This window comes from Panthera pardus, unplaced genomic scaffold (assembly GCF_024362965.1).
Source record: "Panthera pardus isolate Hobbes unplaced genomic scaffold, ASM2436296v1 HiC_scaffold_4, whole genome shotgun sequence".
Taxonomy (NCBI): domain Eukaryota; kingdom Metazoa; phylum Chordata; class Mammalia; order Carnivora; family Felidae; genus Panthera; species Panthera pardus.
Window position 1 is genome coordinate 1,241,569 of NW_026526969.1, and position 23,547 is coordinate 1,265,115.

Consider the following 23,547-nt stretch of genomic DNA (forward strand, 5'->3'; position numbering starts at 1 on the left):
ATTTTTGAGAGAGGGAAAGAGAGAGAGAGGGCATGAGCGGGGCAGAGAGAAAGAATCCCAAGCAGGCTTCAGTGCAGAGCCCGACATGGGGCTCAGTCTCATGAACTGCAAGATCATGACCTGAGCCAAAATCAAGAGTCGGTTGCTTAACCAACTGAGCCACCCAGGCACCCCAGTGAGGGACTGTTTCAATTTTAAGTTGTTTTTTGGCTTTAAGCCATTCAGAATTAGTTTTTGACAAACATACAATTCGGTCAGTATTCAGTTTGGTTTTTATAAATTGAGAAGACGGTGCAAAAGGCATCAGTGGTGGAGTCGTAACCTCTGCCGGTTTCCCAGCTCCTCTCCTCTTTTGGCATTGCTATGGTCACTAATTTTTTTCTGACTCTGATTTTGTTTATTTGTCAGACTAGAATGTAAATGACACAACAGTTGGCACTTGGCTTTGTTCGCTGCTGTATCTCTAGCACCTAGAATTAGGCCCAGCGTAGAGAGGGACCCGGTGACTATTGGTTGATACCTGTGATGAATCTGTGGAGCTGCTGGTGGTGGTGGTGATGGTAGCCGAAGTTTATTCATACCTTTCTTTGTGCCAGGCCATGTTCTAAGACCGGTGTTTTAGTTCTTTTAACTTTACAACCATACTACAAGATAATGATACTGGTACTCTCCCCATTTTACAGAGGCAGAGGGTGCATGCCTGAACGCACACAACCGATTCCAGAGCCAGGAGCCATAGCTTAATTGTTACTCTGTGGTTCTTTTTCCTCCTTTCTCCTGGCCTTCCTGACTACTCGGGCCTTTTCTACTTTGCACTTAAAATCTTTTTCTGCCTCGGTTCCCCTTGATAAGCATTTAACATTTACCTTAGGTATTTTGACCTTAGTTTTCAGCCCATGTATTTTCAGTTCGTCTATTACTTCCCTCTAAGAAACAACACAAGTTAAAACCCAAATTTAAAGTCTGTCGCAAAGATCTGATCGAAAATTTCGAGGTGAACATCTAGGTCTCTTGCTAGGGACCAACCACATTTGATGTGATATTACTTTCAAAATTCTGTTACTGTGTGCAGACCACTGGGGCAGGTTGGGGGGATCTTAGACTCTCAAACAGAAAATATATGAAATTATAAGATGGCAACTTCTCGACATTTTTGACAAGTCACACTGTGACATTTTACGAATAACACTGTACATTGAACAGCAAGTACGTAAACTGTTTGTCTGAAGTCAATACCTTCATCCTATTTTTATATAACTGTCCCTACGAGATAACATGCCACATTCAGAAAATTCTGCACTAATAACCATTCCAGAACCTATGCAAATTAAAATTACTAAATCTCCAAACTGAAAAAAATAAGTTTAATTCAAATTAAATGAATACAGTCCAGTTGACGCTCCAACTTTTTTTTCTTTTTTAACAGAAGATAAAATAGCAATGTTAAGTATTTCCTTTGCAGAGGAAATTCCAGCCTTCACCTTTCAAGAAACATCTGCACCCAGTTTTTGTTTTAATCTAATCTAATTAGAGTGTACCACCCTTTTGTTCTTCTGTAGACCTTAGGAACTGCTTAATTTTAAACAGACTTTAAATAAAATCTCTGAAATGATTCCATTGAACAAGCTCCCCATAGTCACAGCAAAACCCAGAATGCAAAGTTGATAATTTGAAATGAACTAATGAAATCCACTAACATTCCTTTTCCAGTAACCCCATAATGTTTCTCTTTGTAGCAATTTGATACAAGTATGCTATAGATAAAAAGGTATGAAAATTAGCTATTTCTGCTAATCAAAAGATATGAAGAAAGTGAAAAGGAAAGCCATAAAGTGAATGGAAATGTTTCCAAGGCCTTTATAACAGCTCTCTTATAGCCAGGATATATAAAGCATTTGAAAAAAACAAAACAAAACAAAAAACAGTCAGTAGGAAGAAAACAGCCCAATACAGAAATATTTAAAACACTTGAACAAGTACTTCCCAATAGCCGGCATCCAAATGGCCAGAAACATAATCAACTTCTTTAGTAGTCAGGCAAATACAAAATAGACAACGCAAGAGTGGCAAAATTTAAAGACTGAAAACTCCAAGTGTGGTTAGGGAAGAGAAACAGCTGGAACCCTGAGACACTGCAGGTGAAAGTATTGTAAAATCACTTTGGAAACCAGTTTGACGGTATATGCTGACACTGCATGAATACACCTCCTGTGACCCAGCGTTTCCACACGTAGGTGCATCCAAGAAAAATCCATGCTCTTGTGCATCTCAAGAGTGAAGTATAATAACACGGAGGGCAACAGACACTATTTTGGTAGGACCCAAACTGGAAAATAACCAACACTTCCACTAGTGGTATATTCACATAATAGATATACAGCAGTATGTTTGATCTCACAAACATCAAATTCAGTGAAAGAAGCCAGACCTAATTGAGTATAAGCCATAATAGCATTTTATACAGTTTCCTGAAACAGGCAAAATTAAACCCTAGTGTGATAAAAATACAACAGCATTGTTTTAGAACAGCTAAAAAGTGGAGATGATCCAGATGTCTGTCGTTGGGGGAATGGTCGAATGAATTGTTGTATATTCAAATGATGGAGTACTGGCTAACAAGGAAAATGAGCAAATGTCAACATGCAGCAACACGGATGGATTTTCTGAAAATGTTGGATGACAGAAGCAAGACACAAAAGAATAATGGTATTAGGTATCTTTGGGACAGAGGGAGCGGATAGCGACTGGGTGATGGGTATTTTCTTTGTGTTAACCCCTTTTGCTATACAGATGTGTCTTATATACGTTTCTCTTTGTATGTTTTGTTTCACGATTTTAAAAGGTTTAGCAAAGCAGAGAGGGCCATGCCCCTTGGGTTCACATGCCAGCTTTGCCGCTTTCCAGCTGTGTGACTTTGGGACATTTATCTAACAGCTCAAGGCCTCAATTTCACAACTGCGATGTGAAGATAATAATCAAACCTATTTTGTAGGATTTGTTGTAAAGAGTAGACAGATACTGGACTCTTCGCTCCAATGTTAAGCACTTACAATAACAGCTGGCATGTAGTCAGTGCTGAGTAACTGCTAACTCCTTTTCTTGTTGTTGTTGGTATCATTGCCAGTTTATTTGTGCAAAGGAATTATAAACTCCCATTGGAGTTAACATTATATTATAAATCTGTCATGGCTGTCCATGTAGTGAGTTTTTGTTTTAGGTCTTTCAGAAAAGTTTATTTTCTTCAGTGTCCATGTTATATCATAAACTAATCACTAGATATTTTATAGATGTATTTTATAGTTGTTTAAGTGGAATTTTCCTTGCCTTGTATTTCATAATTGGTTGCTGTTGGCATATAGTAGCTAATACTTCTTGGGGTTCTAAGTTCTACACGGATTGAAGCTTTTAATCCTGTGTAGGACCCCCATTTTTCACAGGGTAGAAACTGAGAACAGGGAGACGAAAATAGCTAAGTGTGTGGTCTGGGCTTTGGTCGGGCCCCAGCGCCCATATTCACTCCACTGATCCATGCTAAGAAGGCAGTTCATTTTTATACTTTTCCTTAATACAACTTCTTAGTTGATTTTCTTAGGTTTCCAAGAAGCCAGTTACATCATTTGCAAGTAATTATTTTTTTGTGTAGTGTCCAGCAATTCTTGCTCCCTTGCCTTATTGCTTGGATTTTCACTTTCAGGGAAGTGTTCATAAAAATAACAGAGTGGACATTCTTCTGTTAGTCTGACCAAATGGGAATGCCTGTATTTTTCATAAGCCACTGAGAATGACATTGACCATTTTATCTTAAGGTTGTGTTTTTTAATTGTGTAGTTTGCCAAATGGTTTTTGATTTGATTACTCTGTTTTGTTTTCAAATTAAGGATGGCTTTTAAATTATACCAAATACCTTTGTGTGTCTGTGAAGATGATCGCGTGTACTTTTCTGTGTTGAACTCTGTGATGAATTATATTAATATGTAACCACATATGGAATCATCTTTGCATTCCTAGAATTTTCAACATACTGCTGAATTGTATTTGCTAAAGTTTCTATAAGATTTTTGTATCTATAAGTACAAGTGAGATTGGTCTGCTGTTCTCTACCCGTTTTTGTTAAGTGAATTCTGGCTTTATATGTAAAGGGAATCTGGAAGATCTCTGTCTTTTCGTGCATTATATACTGTGTTTTAAAGTAATTTTTGAGTACATTTTCTGGTATGGCTGCCAAATACTGTTCAGCGGAGATCTTTTCATTTTGTTCATCGAAGATCTCGAGTGTTTCTTCTCTTTCACTAATTATGGAAATCTTCAAACATAGGCAAAAGTAGAGAGAGGTTGGTATCATTTTGTTCCTCTCTCGCCTCACTTTTTCTCTCAAGTATTTAGAGCCTCACTACTTAAAACATGCTGTGCGTGGTAGCAGCATGGATATTATCCCGGAACTTGCTCCAGATGGGTGTGGCCCTGCGTGCGTATGCACATAGACACCACCTCCGCCATATACTACTGGTTATAGGCAAGTCCTAGGTGCCGCTCCCCAGTCTTGCTTTAGATTTTAACCCCTTTTGGGGCGCCTGGGTGGCTCGGTCGGTTAAGCGGCGGGCTTCGGCTCAGGTCATGATCTCGTGGTCCGTGAGTTCGAGCCCCGCGTCGGGCTCTGTGCTGACGGCTCAGAGCCTGGAGCCTGTTTCAGATTCTGTGTCTCCCTCTCTCTCTGTTCCTCCCCTGTTCATGCTCTGTCTCTCTCTGTCTCAAAAATAAATAAATGTTAAAAAAAATTAAAAAAAAAAAGATTTTAACCTCTTTTTCATACTGTCCTGAGATGTTTCAATAACGCTTTGAATGTTTGAAAAATTGTCTCGGGTCCTGGAAGGGAGAGAGCTACAAAGTCAAAGGGCATAAACTTGTTAAAGCCTTTGATGTCTGTTGTCTAATTGCTTTTCAGAAAACCACTACCTCTTTTGGTTAAGTGGTAAACAGGTGACAATACTGACAGTTCATAAATGTGTCTTTTCTGCCAACAGGAGATCATTAAAATGTTAAGAAAGCAGGAAAGAAGGGAAGAGTAATTAGAAATTCTTGTCATAAACACTTGAGTGATTGGTACCTGAGAGCCTGAAGGTTATTTGAATTAATTTTCAACAGTCTTAAACTATTTGGCCAATTTACTATTCCTTACTAAATCTAATTCAGTGTGTCGTTTTCAAGAAACATTTGGGTGCCTAAGTGGTAGAGATTGTGAGTGAGAAAAGATACATGCCAATATCTGTGCCCTTAAAAGGCTTATGGGAATCTTATTATATTGTTTTCATTTTTTTTTTCATCTTTCTACAAAATATAACTTTGGCTTATAGAAGTTCTGGCTGGGGGCGCCTGGGTGGCTCAGTTGGCTAAGCGTCCGACTTCGGCTCAGGTCATGATCTCACAGTTCGTGAGTTTGAGTCCCATGTCAGGCTCTGTGCTGACAGTTCAGGGCCTGGAGCCTGCTTCGGACTCTGTGTGTGTATCTCTCTCTCTCTCTGCCCCTACCCTGCTTGTGCTCTGTCTCTCTGTCTTACAAATAAATAAAACATTTTTTAAAAATTTTTTTTAAAAGTTCTGGCTGAATTTCACATTACCTGGGTCTCTAGGGGATTGAAGAAATTTGAAAGCCTTCCTAGGTGTGACTTCCACCAAGATAAAAACGAAGTTGGCTTTTCCTTTGTTTCAGCAACAGCGTACTGTGTACAGGCTGACTCTAGTGAAAGCGTGGAATGTAGACGAACTCCAGGCCTATGCCGAGCTGGTGACCCTGGGGAATCCTGACTTCATCGAAGTGAAGGTGAGCTCCTGCTGGCCAATGTCATCCCACTTCCTATGGTGCTTTGTTGTGGTGAAGTTAGTACCTTATAAAACTCTATAGGAGGTCCCAGATGTGTTATTTATTCATTCAGAAATATTAATCAAGAACGTGGCACCATTCTAGGCAACGGGGATAATAACAGTAAAGACGGAGCTTTTGCTCTTATAAAGCTTATATTTATTGAGAGGGAGGCAGTCAGTGCAAAATAAATAATTAAAAACTACATAGTAACATTAGTATGCTGAGAAATAAAATAGTGTTACAGTGAGGAATTGGTTGGCTTTAAAATAGACTTTTAGGGTTGACTAGGTGGCTCAGTTGGTTAAATGTCCGACTTGGGCTCAGGTCATGATCTCATGGTTCTTGGGTTCAAGCCCCGCGTCGGACTCTGTGCTGACAGCTCAGAGACTGGAGCCTGTTTTGGATTCCGTGTCTCCCTCTCTCTCTGCCCCTCCCCACTCACACTCTCTCAAAAATAAACATAAAAAATTTTTTTTAATTAAAAAAAGTAAAAAAATAAAAATAAAATAAAAATAAAAAAGTAAAATAAACTTTTATTATGGAGAATTTCAAACATATATAGAAGTAGAGAGGTTGGTCTCATGACTTCCATCTGTTCACCCAGCTTCAAAAATTACCAACTCATGACCAGTCTTGTTTCAGTTCTACCTCTACCCATTTTCTCTGCCTTATCCTATTATTTTGAAGCAAACCCTACGTTATATGGCTCATCTATAACTGTATATGTCTCTAAAAGATATACACTCACTGTATACACTTATTCAGAATACTGTTCTCATAATTGAACAGTTTTAACAATAGTCTCTTAAGTATTAGAAATAGAAGGTTTCAGACTTGACCAACTATTTCTTATTAAAATAGTATTTGTGAATCTAGATCCAAATAAGGATCATTAACTGTAATTGGATTCTTTCTTTTTTAAATTTCTTTTAATCTGTTAGTTCCTCTTTCATGTGTTCTCTCTCTACTCTGCTCCCCCTGCCCCACACCAGTAAGTTTGTTGAAGAAAATGTGTCATTTATCCTGGCTAGTTCCCTCTGTCTATATTTTAGATTTTGCTGATTGCTTGTTCCTTTGCCCCCTGTATTTCCTGTAGATTGGTAGTTAGATCAAGAGAAGATTGATCAGATGTGTGTGCGTGTGTGTGTGTTTGCATTTTAAGATTATTTAGTTGGTGGTATCGTATACTTACAGTAGGAGGTGGTGGTGCCTGGTTGTCCCTGGCCCGTTTGTTGGCGGTATTTCTTTGGGATGATGGATTCCTATAAGTGGATTGATGTGCCAAAGGGCAGATCATTGTTTTGGTAGACATTGTGATTGGCTGTTTTAGATTTCATAGGCAGAAGTCTTTTCTTCCGCCTATGAAATCTAATGGAGGAGATGACTCTTTTACAACTGATTCCTAAATAGTAAGAAGCAGTGCAGTCACCAGGGGATCAGAGCATTTTGGGCAGATGGCAAACAAGTAAGTATTTAAGTCGGGGGTTCCCGTGTGAGATCAGGAGGGCAGTTGGAGTTGGCAGAGACACAAGATGAATCACAGAGGTGGGATGGGGCCAAATGTTGTTAGAACTTTCAAGCAAGAAAAGAACTGGATTTTATACTAAGTTCGATGGTCAGCTTCTTGAATAGTCTGGTTTATGATTTTAAAAGATCACCCTGCTGCTGTCATGGGCGGATTACAGAGCTCAGAGCGAGAGTGGTTATAAAATGAGACGTTATGGCTTGGGGGAAGGTCATTGGCAGTATGACTGGAGAGGAGTGAGTACATTTGGGATAAATCGTGGAAGTGGAACCAATACAGTGTGTTGCCAGACGAGACACAGGGAGTGAAAGAACAAACGAAATCAAGAACAACACCTGGATTTTGGCTTAAGCAATCGTGCGGATGTGGAACAGTTTACTGAAGTGGGAAAGACCAGCGGAGGAGGCAGGCAAGTTTGGGGAGTAATTTCACGAGTTCTTTGTTGGCCTTAATCATTTGAGAGACCTTTTAAATATCCACATATAGGTTCAAATAGGCCAGAGGTTATATAAGCCTGGAGTTCTGGGGATAAGACAGGGCTGGCAGTAATCATTTGGAAGGCATCAGCGTGCCATGGTAGTTAAAACTGTGGACTGTTACAAGGCAAATGGCTTTTCTGGACAGCTAAGAGTCCACAGAATGAGAAAACGTGACCAGAAAATTCCACCCTGTCTCTGAAAACCCGACTCTTCAGTGTATGTCATTTCACTCTGTCATTTCAGAGGATAGTTCATTTTTACAGCTGTCTGTTCAGCTTTCTGTGGTACTATAGCCTAGAGCAGCAGGGAGGTGGGAAGAGATAAAATATTGCTGTCTGAGTGTTCAGCATTTTATCCCTGGTCAGGTCAAAGACACTCTTTTCTTTTGAAATTGCTCTTAATTTTAAAAGGCTACTCTTGGCAAGAACTCTAATGATGCAGAGATGCAAACTACATCTGCAGTATATTTGTTGGCTTAAGCAAACCTTGCCAATGTCAGGGATTAATGGTGTTTTAATTTATGATTTAGCTATTAAAGAATGCTGTCTCCAGTGATGTTGCAGTAAAACTTCCATTATAAAGCAAGTTTCTGGATCATACGGTCACCTTTTTTCTGCCTCCCTCCGTCCCTCCCTTCCTCCTTTCCTTCTTTGCAGTCATGTTTTCTATAATGTATGACATATTTTACAATCTGAAAAGAATCACCCGGTATTATTTTTAAAAGAAAGATAGCTACTTTGTAAACAGTATAATCCTCCGATGGGTATTTTTTTAGTTTGACAGACTATTAACGTAATACCCTCTGTCTATACCTGAGATGTTATAATGACATGGTTTCTTTCACATGAGATTTCCATTTTACTGTTTTACCCCTGCATTCAACAGATATCTTTCAGCTCTTTCTATGTGCTAGGCCTCATCAAAGCACCAGAGATAGAAAATTTGATATGGACGTGCTGTTTGGGAAATGGATGGTCTTATTGAACAAGGCCAAGTCTACAGAAGTAAAATGAGCCACTTGGAGAGATTTCATTTAAAAGTTTCTTGAAGAAATATGTAATATAATCACAATTTTAACTATCTTACATGAATGATAAAATATAATGTAACAGGTAACAGTCGTACCAAGGGAAAGCATGGTGATGATCAGCTTGTTTCTTTTTTTTTTTTAAATTTTTTTTTTCAACGTTTTTTATTTATTTTTGGACAGAGAGAGACAGAGCATGAACGGGGGAGGGGCAGAGAGAGAGGGAGACACAGAATCTGAAACAGGCTCCAGGCTCCGAGCCATCAGCCCAGAGCCTGACGCGGGGCTCGAACTCACGGACTGCGAGATCGTGACCTGGCTGAAGTCGGACGCTTAACCGACTGCGCCACCCAGGCGCCCCTTTTTTTTTTTTTTTTTTTTTAATTTTTTTTTTTCAACGTTTTTTATTTATTTTTGGACAGAGAGAGACAGAGCATGAACGGGGGAGGGGCAGAGAGAGAGGGAGACACAGAATCGGAAACAGGCTCCAGGCTCCGAGCCATCAGCCCAGAGCCTGACGCGGGATGATCAACTTGTTTCTTATAGAATGTTTGAGATAGAAATGGCCTCTGTTAAGTGTACCTGTGCCATTGAGGACTGGATCTCATTGCTTTGTTAAATTCAGCTCTCATTTGTCCTGCAGGGTAATGAAGTATCTTTCTTTAAAAAAAATTTTTTTTAATGTTTATTTATTTCTGATAGACAGAGCATGAGTGGGGGAGGGGCAGAGAGAGAGGGAGACACAGAATCAGAAGCAGGCTCCAGGCTCTGAGCTGTCAGCACAGAGCCCAACGCGGGGCTCGAACTCACGGACCGTGAGATCATGACCTGAGCCGAAGTCGGTCGCTCAACCGACTGAGCCATCCAGGCGCCCCTGAAGTATCTTCCTTTTAAACTGAAGTAGAAAAGGGATGTTTGCAGAATATAGTATACTTCAGAAACAGAACAAGTTATAGAATAATGTTTATTATTTGATTATATATGTTTTAAAAGTTTACTTCTTTATTTTGAGAGAGAGATGAGTGGGGGAAGGGGCAGGGAAAGAGGGAGAGAGAATCTTAAGCAGGCCCTGTGCTGTGAGCCCTGACTCAGGGCTCGCACTCACAAACCATGAGATCATGACCTGAGCTGATATCAAGAGCTAGATGCTTAACCAGCTAAGCCACCCAGGTGCCCCTGATTATATTTTTTAGCAGTATATGTTTGGATATATTTATATAAGAAAAGTACGGAAGGATTATATCAGACTGTTCACAGTGTTGTAATTTGGAAGAAGGGCAGGGAAAGGCTTAGTAATTCTATTTTCCATGTTTCCATGCCCTGCGAATTATTACAGTGAGCGGGCATCATGTTTGTAATCCCACTGATTGAAATGAAATCAGTAAAGGAGAAGGCATTCTTTCCTGTTCAGTAGAGTTAAACTATTTAAGTCTGAAAAGGCATTTTTGTTGTTGTTGTCTAATTAATTAAATTTAAATTTTGTGGGGGTGGGGGGCGCTTAGGTGGCTCAGTCGGTTGAGTGTCTGACTCTTGATGATCCCAGAATTGTAGGATCCAGCCCCGCGTCCAGCTCCACGCCGAGTGGAGCCTGCTTGGGTTTCGTTCTCGCTCTTCCTCCCTTCACCCCTCCCCCCACACCAAGTGCCCACGCATGTTCTAATTTTAGTATATGTGCTGCCCAAGGGAGCACTTGCCTGTTCTTTCTCTCTCACTCTCGCTGTCTCTAAAATTAAAAAAAGTTAAAAATTTTCTACATTGGAGGAGTTTTAAAAGTAATGGTAACAAGGACATGTGGCTGGCTCAGTTGGTAACTCTTGATCTCCAGGTCATGAGTTTGAGCCCCACACTGGGGTTAGAGATTACTTAAAATAATAACATTTAATAAAATAATAATAGGAAAAACCCTCTCTGAAAAACATTTGATGAGAACTAGCGATATGGTAGGCTAAGTAACCTCAGCTTCCTCTAAAAACAAACACTTAGAAGTAACTGTGTTATAATAAACATACTTTTGACAGCATGGCCATCTGTCAGGTCTGTAAGGGAGTTCCTTTGGGACTCAAAAAAGAGAGACCACCCTGGTGGTACTTTGTAGCTCTGATAGAGATGGGACTTGGGTTTAAAGGATGGAACACGAGGCCCTTTTGCCTTCAATGAAAGCACAAATTAGGACAGAATTTACCCACTGACATAGAATGGCCCTTGGAAGCTTGTCTTTCACCTATGCTCTTGATTTAAAAAAAAGGGGGGGTGGTCTCCCAGGGCCTGGCATTAAAATTTGAATAGTACCTCATGGTCACATACGTAAATGCCTTGAAGCTAGGAAATTGATAATACAAATTGACCCTAGGCTAGTGACATGCCTGGGTTCCCTGCAGAAGCAAACGAGTACTGTTCATGTCTTGTGTCTTCCAGGCGTGTGCGAGTGTGCACGCACAGGGGTCTCTCCTAGTCTGCACTCTGGAGCCTCATGGGGAATGGGGAAGAGCACAGTTTTGATACATTCCAAAAAAGTACTGATGTAGATCTTCTCTGCATCTAAATTTCCTCCATATTAGAATTAGAATAACAGGATCATTTTAATAGGTTTGTTTTGAGAATTCAGTGGGATAATGTATGCCTGGATTCGGTAAATGTTTAGATCACTTCTCATTAAGCACATTTATTTAAACTAAATCAATAGAAGCTATTTCTTTATTTTATTGGTTCCCGCTTTTCTTTCATTGCTAGTCTCATAAACTATTTTTCTGTTTGATTCCCTGTAAATGAACATATATTTTAGTTTCATTAGGCTTAAATAGGCCTTTATTTGCTAGCCCTAGAAACTTAGTGATCATTATTTGCTTGCTTGTTTGTGAAAATGTGTATCATGTTCTAAACATCTGCCTTATTGAAAAACTTTCATAGTACAATCCATTTGTAAATGAAATACTGTCTTTATATTCCCTGCCTTGCATTGCACCTTGAGAATAATAGTAAGTGCTTAGTAATTATTTGTTGTCAGATGATTTAAACCTCTTTTATGCTGTTGGCACTGTAGCTGTCTACAGAGCTCAATCCTTGTAGCGTGCCTTTTGCAAAACAAATGCCTTAGCCTGACCTCACTGTCTTTCTCTACACAAAGATAAGAAATATTAGCGGTTATTCATGTAGCAGTCCCTGACTGGTATTCCTCAGTTGCTTTGTCATCAAGCATTAAAGAGTAGAGGGGAGAAAAGAGTAGAAAAATCCACATTAATGTGAATGAAATTTTATATTATATCAGAAAAGAGTTCTGGAGTTTAATGTCATATAAAATATGTGACTTGATCTTTAGGTCATTCAGCATAGATTGGTTGGGGGTACAGAGAAGAACAGAGCACAGCCCCTGCCTGTACAAGCTTAGAATTCACACATGTAATTATACCAGTTGGTACAAGCTATGTACCAGATATGATGAGCTTGGGATCAGGTTGGGTAGGGGTTCCTGAACAGAGATTAAAGAGATGGTGGGAAATTTAGCCAAGTAAAGACTGGATGCTGAGGAGGGCAGTCCACTGAAGAAAGCCTCGTGAGTGGCTCAGTCAGTTGAGCATCCAACTCTTGGTTTTGGCTCAAGTCATGATCTCACCGTTTTGTGGACTCTAGCCCTGCGTTGGGCTCCGTGCTGACAGTGCAGAACCTGCTTGGGATTCTCTCTCTTCTTCTCTCTCTCTGTCTCTCTCTGAAAATAAATACATAAATAAACTTAAAAAAAAAAAGAAGGCCTCATGTGCCATGCTGAGAAGGTTGGGCTGTTTTTTGTTTTCCTGTGTGTGTGTGTCTGGGAAGAGTTGTTGAAGCATTTTTAGGATGGAGTGACACGTTTTGGGTATATTGTGCAAAAAGTAAAAGTCATGAAGACAACAACATTTCTCATTAGGCTATAGGAAACAAAAACAATAGGAGTCTTTGGACGTTCAGTTTAATTAGAATATCAATCAAACTGCCAAAATACTACTCTTCCCACAGACCTTGAATCCCCAGGTAAAGTGTCCACGCACCCAATATAGGACCTTATGGCTTCTATGTCCTACAGCAGAGTGATCCATCCAAAAGACACCAATGTAATGGCATCGGTTATGCTTTTCACTACAAATCCAGGGGTGCATAAGTGGTTTTGTTCTTGAGGAACTTTCTTTGGGTCTGCTTGCCACTCTTCAACCTGGAGATTACAAAGTGAGTGTTTTTCAGTTGCCACACGGTACCCATCTGTTTTCTTGAGTTCATTCTTTTTTCAAAGTTGTGACGGCAAAACTTGGTGCTGGTGATAGATGGGGTGGGGGCAGGACGGTGGCGGGATGAGAAGGTGGCAGACAACTGTGATGTCATAGAAAAGGAAGCACTTTTAGATAGTTTAGGTAAAGTGTGATCAGGAATAAAGTCAGGGCAAGTCAGCCATTAGACCGGAGTGCAGAATGAAGTAGCCAGAGCAGAGCGGGGAGCACCAGAGGAGGGGGACATCAGGAGCCCAACTGAGGGAGGGCTCAGGGGTTCCCAAAGGTGACTCCACAGACTAATTCACAGAGCCCATTCATGTCACAGAGGCTCAGAAAGTTGCCCGTACTGCCTACCCCAGAGGATTTTGCCTGGCTAAAATGGGAACTTTTATGTGAAGAACTTGGTTAACTATGAAGCATCATGTGAGTGTAGGGGAAAGTATTATGTGAAGACCTAGTAATGAACCGTGGTGCTCATTCTCTCATTTCCTTCCCAAACCAAATCTGTCCTTGATGGTTCATGATTTATTATTGGTGAATAAGAAATAATAAAATATTTTCCAGAGCTATTGTCATAGATGTAAGATCTTATCTAAAAAATAGGGGCACCTGGGTGTCTCAGCTGGATAAGCGTCCAACTTCAGCTCAGGTCATGATCTCACGGTTCATGGGTTCGAGCCCCACGTCGGGCTCTCTGCTGGCAGCTCAGAGCCTGGATCCTGCTTCCGATTCTGCATATCCTTCTCTCTCTCTCTCTCTCTCTCTCTCTCTCTCTCTCTCCCCGTCCCTCTCCCGCTCGTACTCTCTCTCAAAAATAAACAAAAATTAAAAAATTTTTTTTTAATATGAAAAATAAGTTCCTTTGAATTAGCTACTATGTACATGCTTTTTCATATAATTCACAGTATCATAAAAAGTACTTAAGTTGAAGTAAAGTTCATTTTTATGACTAATTTGACCTATCAATAAATTGTTTTCATGTTTGGTATACATTCCGGTAAGTTTAGCACAATTTTTCAGCCATTCCTAAAGATTTTCAGAACTGTTGTAGTACTTGCTTTTTTTTTTATTCACCTAAAACTCAAACTTGGTTTAATGAATTTTCTAAAATCACTGGGCTGATAGAGATGATGCTCTTGATTGTTACAACTGAGCTGGGTTGCCTCTAGTTTACGTTCAGCAAAGGTCACGGTTTAGCATAACGGGGATCTTTTTGAGAGTCATCTGGAGTAGATCATTTTGCAGAGTTCATCTGAGTCTTCAGCCAGTTCCCAGCCCTGAGTGTTTGCTCATCCATGGGTTTTTCATTCAGTGGTATCCCATCCCCTCTACTCTGTATGTGTGTGTCTTTGTGTGTGTGTGTGTCTGTCTGTCTGCATCTGTGTGAGTGAGACAGAGTGTGTGAGTGCATGTCTTTTTATTTTAGTTATTCCCTCCTTAGTAGCAGCATGTCTAGAATATTCAAAACACTTGTCCAGAAAGTTTAATTCTGGAGTATTTAAAGAGCCTGCAAAATTCAGATATCCCTTATTATCAGAAAATTTATCATTATGTAACTTAACCAAATAGAGAACTTAATTATGAAACTTTGGGGTCCTCTAAGCGTGGGCTATCAGGTAGTGTTCTAAAGCGTTAGAAGCCAATTTACCTTACCGCATTTGTACAACTCAGAAATTTCTGTAGAGGCGAGATGCATGTATATGCATGTAAGTGTGTGAAAGGTATGCATGTATAGCCACAAATGTATTTCCTGTTTGGCACAATTCTGTGTTTATACATATCCATGTACAGAAAGTAATCTCCTTAAAGAATACTTTCAAAGGGATCCCTAGCTGGCCCTTTGCAGAAGAATCTTATCAACCTTTATCAAACCTAAGTTGTATTGGGAAATGGGGGCTCATCTTATTTTCCCAGTGAATAAACTGTTCGGTGAATTTTTGTGCCAACCATGCCTCCATTATTAGTGTATGAGATTTATAATCCCTTGAGCATTAACCTCTTACGGTGCACCAAGAAATCTGAATGAAAAGATACGTTGTTGGTTCAAATACATTGTCGTGCCTAGACAGCATGGATTGTGACAGCACTGAACACAGTACCCAAGCACCCTCAGTCACAGGGTGGGAAGGCCATCCGCCTGGGAGCTCCTAAGCAGATTTTATCATCTCTAATTCACTGTTACTTTCTTCATTTTTGGATTGAATTGGATTGGATTGGGTGGGATGGGGTAGATTCCCTCTAGAAGCCTTTCTGGCTCTGAAACTCTCAGTTGATTTCATTTAAATTAGGTCCGTAATTGTCTCTGTTGTCTTGCTTCCCCAGGGTGTCACCTACTGTGGAGAGAGTTCAGCAAGCAGTCTCACCATGGCCAACGTGCCCTGGCACGAGGAGGTGGTACACTTTGTCCGCGAGTTGGTGGCTCTCATCCCCAACTATGAAATTGCTTGTGAACATGAACATTCCAACTGCCTCCTGATAGCTCACACAAGGGTAAGAATAGCTCAACTATGCCTTCTTTTCTTCTTCTTTCTTCTCTTTATTTTCTCCTGTCTTTATTATAGTGGATATCTGCTTGTCTGCTACCTTTCCTGAAATAGACGTTAAGAAGGCCCTCCAGTCTGTCCATTGGGCTCACGTACTCTTGTTTCGTTCTTAGCCCTCAGCTAGGCACTTGAAGGGCCTCCTGGTTTGCAGTTGGTGCATGCTGAAAAAGAAAAGCAAAAAACACCCTTGTCATAACCTCTAATCCTTCCTCAGAATGACAAGAGAAAGCTGAAATAGTGGACAACCCCCATATGACTTGCAGAAGAAATATTGAAGTATTTATCAAATTTTATATCACTTTGAATCTCAGCCTCTGGAGAAATTTTCCTGGAGTTTTGGTTTCCATTTTTCCCTTTTAGCACTTTTACTAGACAGAATAAGTACCCAGATCTCGCATATTTCTTAAGAATGTCCAGCAAAGGAAAAATTCAGCTCTTGGTAAAGGTAGGCCATTAAAATAAGAAGGAAAATCTGCTAATCAGAAGGCCATTGTTGGAGTAGCTATCACAACGTGTCCTTACAGAAGTATTTGTACAGAAATAATGTGGCATCTGGGTTTGATTTAAAATAACATGAGGTGAAATTACGTGGGTGTGTGGATAAGATGACTGTTGTCGTGGCTAGATGATGAGCACATAGAGGTTTGTTATACTACTCTGCCTAGTTTTCTGTTCAAATTCTCCATTAATAAATACTTTTTTGTTTTTAAGTGGACATGGGGCGCCTAAGTGGCTCAGCCAGTTAAATATCTGACTTTAGCTCAGGTCATGATCTCACGGCTTATGGGTTCCAGACCTGCACCAGGCTGTGTACTGTTAGTGTGGAGCCTGCTTGGGATTCTCTCTCTCTCCCTCTCTCTCTGCCCTCCCCCACTCACACTTTCTCTCTCTCAAAATAAATAAACTTCAAAACAAAAGTCGACATGGATGAACCCTGAAAACATTATTCTAGGTGGGGAAAAAAAAAAACACCCCAGACACAACAGGGCACATATTGTATGATTGTGTGAAATATCCAGACTAGATAAATCCATAGAGATGGAAAGTAGGTTGGTGGTTGCCAGGTGCTGGGAGAAGAGCAGACTAGGAAGTGACTGCTAATAGGTATGGGATTTCTTTGGGGGATGATGAAATACTCTAGAATTATAGTGTGGTGTTGGTTGCCCATCTTTGAGACTAATCCAAAAGTCACTCAATTGTACACTTTAAAGGCTGAATATTATGGTCTGTGGATTATATCACAATAAAGATAGATTAATACCAAGATGATAATAAAGGTTAAGGGTGGGCTACCTTTTCTTACATAAGTTCTTTTTATGCAAGTAAAGGCAGGCTCAATTTGAACATGAAAGACTTAGTATATTCTCCCCAAAAACCTAAATGACTTCCTGAACAGCTTCTCAAGTTAATGACATTTAATAATATGAGATTTGCTCAATTAAAATATCACATCCTGTAGTCTCACTAACCATGAGGTTAAAAGGCTCTCATGCTTTGGTTGCAGTTAGATTGTATGTAGCTGACTTGTGGTCTGTCAGATGTTTAGACAGAAGAATATGTTCTGGGACATCAGGGAACAAAGAAAGGCCACCTGGTATTTGAAATGTTAATGATAGCTACAAAGCTAATTAACTTACAAAGCAAATCTTAAAAATTAAAGCCAAAAACCTAATTTTATTTTCTAGTTTTTCATTCACTGTTAACCTTTTCAGGTAAGATAGTGCCTTTAAAAAAATTATTTGAGGGTCGCCTGGGTGGCTCAGTAGGTTGAGCATCTGACTCTTGATTTTGGCTCAAGTCATGATCTCACGGCTTGTGGGATTGAGCCCTGTGTCAGGCTTTGTGCTGGCAGCACGGAGCCAGCTTGGGATCCTCAGCCTCCCTCTCTGTCTCTGCCCCTCCCCCACTGATGCACACACACTCATGCATGCATGCACTCTCCCTCTCTCAAAATAAATAAATAACATTAAAAAAAAAAAATTTTGATTACAGAGGCAGTGCTCTGGAAATAATCCTGACTCTGGTGGCAGAGTTCTTTCTAACTCCATTGAGATGCCTCAGTGACCTCCCATTGCTTTTAGCATGAAAATCAAAGTCCTTAATGTGACCCTAGGGCCCTGCATGGTCAGGCTGTCTACCTCTCCAGATGCTTTTTAAATTGCACTTCCCTCTCTCTCTGCACTTCCTTTATTTTCTCAGACACAGTAGGTGTTACTTTGGAATTATTTACTGTTTTCTTTTTTTTTAGTGGTTGCACTCGAAGTGACTTTATGATCCTTGACTAATCAAAGTATAATGTTAAAGAATACTTTTACCCTCTAAATGCAATGCAAGGACCTTAGAATACCTTATTAACCTCCATTTTTCCCTTCCCAACTCACATGCTATTATTGTTCTGTCCATGAATTATAAATGTGTGTAAGGAGAATATTGTTACTGCTGTATGTAGTCACTGTTCATTTAGATTTACCTGCATCTTTAACACTGTTTTGCACTCTTTTCCTTTCTTCATTTTTGACTCTCCATACAGGATTGTGTTCTTTCTGCCCAAAAAATACTTTCTTAAAAATTTATTTTAGTGGGCATCTGCTGATGGAAAATTCTGCTCTTGTTTGTCTGGAAATGTATATTTTAGCTGGGTATAAAATTCTAGGTTGACATTTGTTGTCTTTCAACACAATATAATCTCTTGTCTTTTAAATTCCATTGATAAAGTCAGCTGTTGGTCTGTTGCTTGTTCTCAGATAATCTGCCATTTTCATCCTTCTGGTTTCTTTTTATGATCCTGCCCATATGCACAGGAGGTTCTCAGAAGGGACCAAACAACTGAAATTTTAGTATGATAAATGCAATAACAGACAAAGCCTACAAGGTGCAAGCCAACATAAGGAGACATTCTGAGATTGACCTTCATTATTTCATGTTTGTTGTGTACCCAGGGTGTGTCAGGCACTATGCTGGGTACAAAGGATACAAAGATGAGTTAAAAAAAAAAAATAGTCTCTGCCTTTCAGAATGGTCTAACAGAAAAAGAGGTAACTATCAAAACAAACACATACCCCAAAGTTTTATCAGAGCAAGATGGAAGAGTAGAATTGAGCCCAAGGAGGCATAGTTGGGAATATATGGTACCATCGGGAAAGGCTTCACAGAGGAGTTGCTGTTTGACCGGATGTTCAGTAACAGCCCAGGTAGAAACGACATTTAAGCAAAAAACAGCCTAAGAAAATGTCCACGGAGAAGTGCAGAGGCCTGGCACATTGGGAGAATAAATAGTTTGGTGTGGCCGGAGGTCAAGAGAAGGATTGAAGGGAATGGAAGGGGGGTGATTCACCAGGGGTGAGAGCATTGATGGCACCGAATGACATCCTAATTGTGCTGTTTTGTGTACAGCATGGGCAGGCACTGAAGGGTTTTAAATAGAAGTGACACAATCAGATTTGAGTTTAAAAAAATTTCTTTGGCAGTATTTCAGGGGATGAAGTGCAAGACTTTAAGAGAAACCAGTTCAGTTAAAAACTGCTATAATAGTGGGTGCCTGGGTGGCTCAGTCGATTAAGCGTCTGACTTTGGCTCAGGTCATGATCTTGCCGTTCCTGAGTTCAAGCCCTGCTGACAGAGCCTGGAGCCTGCTTCAGATTCTGTGTCTCCCCCTCTCTCTCTGCCCCTCCTCCACTCACACTCTTTCTCTCTCTCTCTCAAAAATAAATAAACATTACAAAAAATTTTTTTGTAAACAGCTGTAATAGTCCCAACAGTCAGAGGTAAAATGGTGAGGGTCTGAAACAAAGGGTATAAAAGGAGAGAGGAGAGTGGTCAGGCATTAAATGCAGAACGCACTCGCTTTCATCCTAGGTGTATTGTGGGTGGGTGTCGCCTTATTACTGAGACATTCAGGCTCACCACTCAGCCTTCATTGGCCTGTTGAGGGAGGGGAGCTTTGTTGTGGCTGATTTGGGGGTATAAGTTCAGGCTTTCTCCTCAATAGCCTCTGATACCATTCTGATTAGGAAAGGAGGACCACCTCATCGCTGCTCCCCAGGGATGGTATGGAATGGACATGGCCTCCTTGCCCCTAGGCAGTGGCAAAAGTCTTGGCTCTCTGCTAAGCTTCCTCTGTCCCCACTCTGGCGTGGGTGGGGAGAGGCACCTTGCTGCCACAGGCGGAGGTCAGTGCTCCCTGCAGGGTCTCCACTGAGACCACAGAGAGGGGTTGGGGTTGCTGGATCCTCCGCTCCACCTTCTCTGACAGCTCCCCAGCAGTGAGGAGGGAGGTTATGGCTCACCATGGCTGGGCAAATGTAGAAGTCTGGGGTCCCCAGTCGGTGCTGACCGACTGGGGGGAGAATGAGGCATTTTTCTCGTGACCTAGGTTGGTTATTATCTAAAAGTTTTTGTGTCTTGCTGGGCTGCTCTTTTCCTGGTCCTTTGGCCAAGAAAAGCAGATTTTTTTGGCGCTGTAAGATTGTTTTTTTTATTGTTTATGCCCGCTGGTGTTTCTGGATTGCAGGCTTCAACCAGGCTTCTGGGCTTCCTCACCCAGAAGGATAGAAGAGCCAAAAATGAAACCCAGGGAATGTATCACTGTGTTGTTCTTGGGTCCGAGGTCCCTAGCCAGTCTGTCTTCTTACCTCTACCTTCAAAGCCTTCTTACGTTTGCTTTACATATACTATTGAGGGATTTTAGCTGTGTAGTGGGAGAAATACGAAGACGTGCATTTCCTCCATTTTGGCTAGCACCAGAAGTCTATGACCACACAGTTTTGACATTTACAGTTTTTGGTAGAGTATCTCCTCAGTGACCAGCATGCCAGTCCACTTCGCACACTGTGTCATCAGTAGATTATGTCCACATAAACTGATTTTCTTTATGTTTGTTATGTTTTATTTATGTTTATTAAGTGTCACCCAGTATGGTTACAGGGCTGCCCCTGCAGTGTTACTGGAAAGATTTTCCTGAAACTTCTGTGAGAACATCTTTCCTGATCCTAATCAGAGCCTATCAGGTCCCATTTAAGAAGTAGGCTAGCAGTTTACAGATGGATGCCTTTTTAAGGGTACTAAAAACAGAGATATAACCAAAAACCAAACAGAGGAAAGAAACAGAAGAAGACAAAACAAAACCTAAAGAGTAGACAAATCCATAAAACAAATCATTGAGTTCATAAATAACAGAGTGGGTATTGGCCATTTAACAACCTCATTGTTTATCCTGCCACCCCCAAGCTCATTGTTTCCCTGCCATGTCTTTATCTCACAGTGCATGCAAAAGAAAAACCTAGATATTTTATTTGAATCGTGATGGCTTTCACAATTAGGGCCTTTTTGGCTTTATTTCAGGCCGCCCCCTGCCCTACCCCTTTACAAGATACTGCCATGATTCTTTCCTCTGTGTTTGCCCAAGATACCTACCTCTTCTGCCAGAAATGCATTCACCACCCTGCCCCATCTCAGTTCACCTGCTGAATTCCCCTTAAAACTGTAAAACAAACCTCCTTGGGGGTCACTTCTCTCAGATCTATGTGCACATAGGTAAGGCTGCCTTCCTAAGGAGTTGTGGGTTCCTGGAACACAAGGACTGTCATCTCTAGCACCTCCTAGAGGAGCTGATGCATAGTAGATTCTTGGTGTTTGTTTAGTGAACTAACAGCCTCTTCACTTTCGTCTCCTTCCCTTTTTCACAGTTGTACCTTCCGAGAGCAGTTGCTGAATCTCTACCTTCTTCCTTATTATTTATTCATTCATTCATTCCTTTATTCAACAAATAAATACTCAACTGAGTTTGCTATTTTATAGGTCATCAGTGACCTGCTACTTGTTAAATCCAGTTGTTTTCCTATTCACCATTTCTTCTGTTTTTCTGTAGCAGGAATCTGATGCCAATCCATGCTTTTGGAAAGTCTCTCCTATCTACTAGATTGTACTTTTCTGATTCTAGTAAAGTTGGCTAGCAGAAAAAAGAACATTGCCATAAAGTGCAGCATTGAAAATCCCTCCATTGTGGCATTTCTTTCTTTATCCATTTCAAAAATTTTGAATTCTCTGATCCAGGATACCACATAACCCAAGATGTAAGGTGAATTCTTTAAAAGAAAAAAAAAAATTCTAGAGAGATTCCAAGCATTGGTTGAATATTTACATTTAGGTGACCTTTAAAGATTATGCATTAACTTGTAAAATTTTCACAGCATCAAACAGCCTCTGGAGAATCCATTATAATCTGCATTACCCTATCCATACCCAGAATACTCTGTGGTCATTTGCAGTACAAATGCCCTTGTTATTGCCATATGCTCTTGTTATTGCCATATGCTGTTCCACATACAAAGCATTTCATAGTTGTTAGTGGGTTATTATTTTTTTAAGTCTCTGTAGAACAGTTTTTTGTTGTTGTTTTTTTTTTTAACAGTCCATTTATTTATTTTGAAAGAGAGTGCACGAGTGGAGGGAGGCACAGAGAGAGAGGAGAGAATCCCAAGAATCGCTCTCTGCAGGGAGCCAATGTGGGACGAATCATGAGATCATGACTTTAGCCAAAATCAGATCATGGCTTGAGCCAAAATCAAGTCCGCTGCTTTGGGCACCTGGGTGGCTCAGTCGGTTGAGTCTCCAGCCTCAGCTCATGTCATGATCTTTTGGTTTGTGAGTTTGAGCCCCACATTGGGCTTTCTGCTATTGCTACAGAGCCCGCTCCATATCTTTTGCCCCTCCCCTCACTCATTCTGTCCTTCTCTCTCTCTCTGAAAAATAAATAAACATTAAAAAAAAAAAAGTCAGCTGCTCAACTGACTGAGCCACCCAGCTGTCTGAACAGTTCTGTCATTTAGAGGTGTTGTTTAGACTCCTGATAAAGGTGTTTCTGCTCTTGATAAGAGGCGGTTTCTTTAGTGAGTGGGTGTAGAAAGTTCAGTGAGTTTCTTTGACTTTGAACCAAGGAAAGACAAACAAACTCAAGTTAAGTCAGCATGTTTTGGTTCTAAAGCTGAGCTTGAGGGACAAAGAGAAGTACAGCTGCCCACTGGAAACAGTCTACTCGAGGAAGGTGGACCTGCCTGTGTGCTTTGGACGAAGCAGCTGGGACGAGGAGATACAGTCCCCCTTCTGCCTCGGTGTTTTCCATTAGCAGCTCAGATGTAACCTTGGACCTGTCAGTTTGCAAACTAATGAGACCATGATGAACCCAATACACTCTGCTGATGGTTTTAGTTCAGAAACACTGAAGTCCTTCCTCCCTGCATGTTGGTGATGTCCTATCATAGCGGATCACCGCCAGTGGAAACCAAGTAGTAGATCACATGTACAGCTTCCAGAAATCCACAGATCATTGCTTTAAAACGTAATTAAACCAAGTGGAAACCAAGTGGAAACCAAGTGGAAACCAAGTAGTAGATCACATGTACAGCTTCCAGAAATCCACAGATCATTGCTTTAAAACGTAATGTCTTCCTTTTTTTAAAAAAAAGTAGACTTTATGCCTTAGTACCTACAGATTGGGATTTACAGCAAACTTGATAAGAGAGTATAAAGATTTCCTCTGTACCCTAGAGTTTCCCTGTTATTAACATCTTTCATTGGTATAGTATATAGGTTATAATTAATGAACCAAAATTGCTACATTATTAGCTAAAGTCCATAGTTTATTTAGATTTCCAACTAGTGATGTTGACCTTGGTCAGCAAGTCAAGGTAGTAAGTATTTGTCAGCTTTCTCCACTGTTAATTTACTCTTCCCCTCCCCGTTTCTGTACATTACTCTTTGGAAAGAAGTCACTATCTATAGCCCATATGTAAGGAGTGAGAGTTAGGCTCCACATCCTTGAGGGTGAGATATCTACATAAATAGGTTTGTCTCTTCTTCCCATTTATTAATGTATTC

General features: G+C 40.5%; 1 protein-coding gene across 2 annotated transcripts in view; it reads left to right on the top strand.

Moving 5' to 3' along the window:
* LOC109250645 (S-adenosyl-L-methionine-dependent tRNA 4-demethylwyosine synthase TYW1) overlaps positions 1–23,547 on the top strand; it is a 214,866-nt gene that overhangs the window by 174,288 nt on the left and 17,031 nt on the right. For both annotated transcript variants that reach the window (XM_019421733.2, XM_019421734.2), the window contains exons 14-15: positions 5,708–5,818; positions 15,452–15,619. In XM_019421733.2, coding sequence (XP_019277278.1) covers positions 5,708–5,818; positions 15,452–15,619 — 279 coding nt within the window. The remainder of the gene's footprint in view (positions 1–5,707; positions 5,819–15,451; positions 15,620–23,547) is intronic.